Source organism: Aplysia californica, unplaced genomic scaffold, assembly GCF_000002075.1.
Source record: "Aplysia californica isolate F4 #8 unplaced genomic scaffold, AplCal3.0 scaffold00076, whole genome shotgun sequence".
NCBI lineage: Eukaryota > Metazoa > Mollusca > Gastropoda > Aplysiida > Aplysiidae > Aplysia > Aplysia californica.
Window position 1 is genome coordinate 1,233,666 of NW_004797346.1, and position 1,628 is coordinate 1,235,293.

General features: G+C 38.1%; 1 protein-coding gene across 1 annotated transcript in view; it reads right to left on the bottom strand.

The window, feature by feature from the left end:
* LOC101861429 overlaps nucleotides 1–1,111 on the bottom strand; it is a 1,873-nt gene extending 762 nt beyond the window's left edge. The window contains exon 1 of the mRNA XM_005094156.3: nucleotides 167–1,111. Coding sequence (XP_005094213.1) covers nucleotides 167–333 — 167 coding nt within the window. The 5' untranslated portion in view covers nucleotides 334–1,111. The remainder of the gene's footprint in view (nucleotides 1–166) is intronic.
* Nucleotides 1,112–1,628: the final 517 nt, after the last annotated feature.

The window sequence follows — 1,628 nt, forward strand, 5'->3', positions numbered from 1 at the left end:
ATGTTCTTTGGTTTGAAGTAAGTACAGAGATTTAAGATTAAAAGTAACTTTTGGCGGAATACGCAACAGATGAAAAGTATAGCCTACTAATAGCTGATATAACAATCTTGAAATATTGTTATAAGAGAACAACAACAAAAAAGCATGGAAAGGGAAGATAACTCACGCTAACTGTTCCTGTAACTGGCCAATTTCCGTCCGTGCCTGTTTAAGCTCGTGGTTGGCTTTCCAGAGCTTTGTCTCACAGGCCGGACTCTGACACCTGTCACGTGACCGTCTGTGTACGTCCATGGCCTCCCGTACAGAGTCCCGGAAACTGAGGGACATCCCCATGCTCTGTGGGAGAGAAGTGCCTTATGTAGTAGAGAAGCTAGGGTGGTTTACCTTTTCTTTCCTATCAAACATCTATCATCCTTATATTTCCTCCTTTTTTTTTCTTTTTTTTTTAACTCTCTTGTAACACCTCTAATCCTCAGCACGTATATGACCATATTGTGCTGCAAGTGTCGTAAAACATTCACTTGAACAAGGAGAGAAGCCTTAGGTGGGAGATCAGTGCGTGTTGAGTGAGAGGAGTATTCTTTATCCCAAGTATTCAAAACGTCGGTATGTTTACTCTTTGGAAGATACGATAATAATATAATAATAATATGCTGGAAAACTTTATTGACTCTGCGTCAGTCTTCACAATACAAGTACATGCAGTATCATTTTGCTGTTGTTGACCTTGCTATTGTTTTTTATGTTTTGTTGCGGGTTGTTTTTTTCCTTTAGGGTGTTGAAGGTTATACAATGCCGAAATCAATAAACCGACTCGAAATACAAAATACTTAACGTAAGGTAACGACAACAACGATGAAGTAAACACCTCAACGCTACAATGTAATATGAACCACATGTCACGTGTTAGTGTCTCTCCTTTCCTTGCACTGAAAGCTTCCATGGCATCTTAGCTACTAAACTGGAAACTGACACCGGCACTCAGCACCTGATGATGGTTTGTGATTGTATTGGTTGAATGCTTCTTTGGACGTTGAAAGGTTATTTGTTTTAGTCTTAAAGCGTTTTACGACACTTGTAACACAATAAGGTCATATAAGTGCTGAAGATTCGAGGTGTTACAAGAGAGAAATAAACACAAAAAAGAAAGAGATAAAGAAGATAGATGCTTGATAGGAAAAAAGAAGCAAACCACACCAGAGCACCCGCAAACCACCGAAGAAAGGTCATTTAAGAGTCGATGAATATAAAAGAATCTAGCTGCTTAACGACAAAGCAAACAGTACGATGTATGTAGAAGAAAATATATATAATGGTACTTACAATGGCATGGCGTAAAAGCAAAATTCTCAGAATCGAAGAAGAAAAGAGTCAAAACAGTAGACAGAAAACTGCGGAATAATGTCAATCAAACTCCAATACTACTAACTTTTAAAAATGGTCTTTTCCAAGACATCTCAAAAAGCTTATAATGGTGAAAGGGTGTAAATAATGCTTCTCTATAGCTTTAGATGTGCACTATGTAAGAGAGAGAGAGAGAGAGAGAGAGAGAGAGAGAGAGAGAGAGAGAGAAGAGAGAGAGAGAAGAGAGTAAGCATTTCTTAATTGTAGTATACAGTAGAACTAAT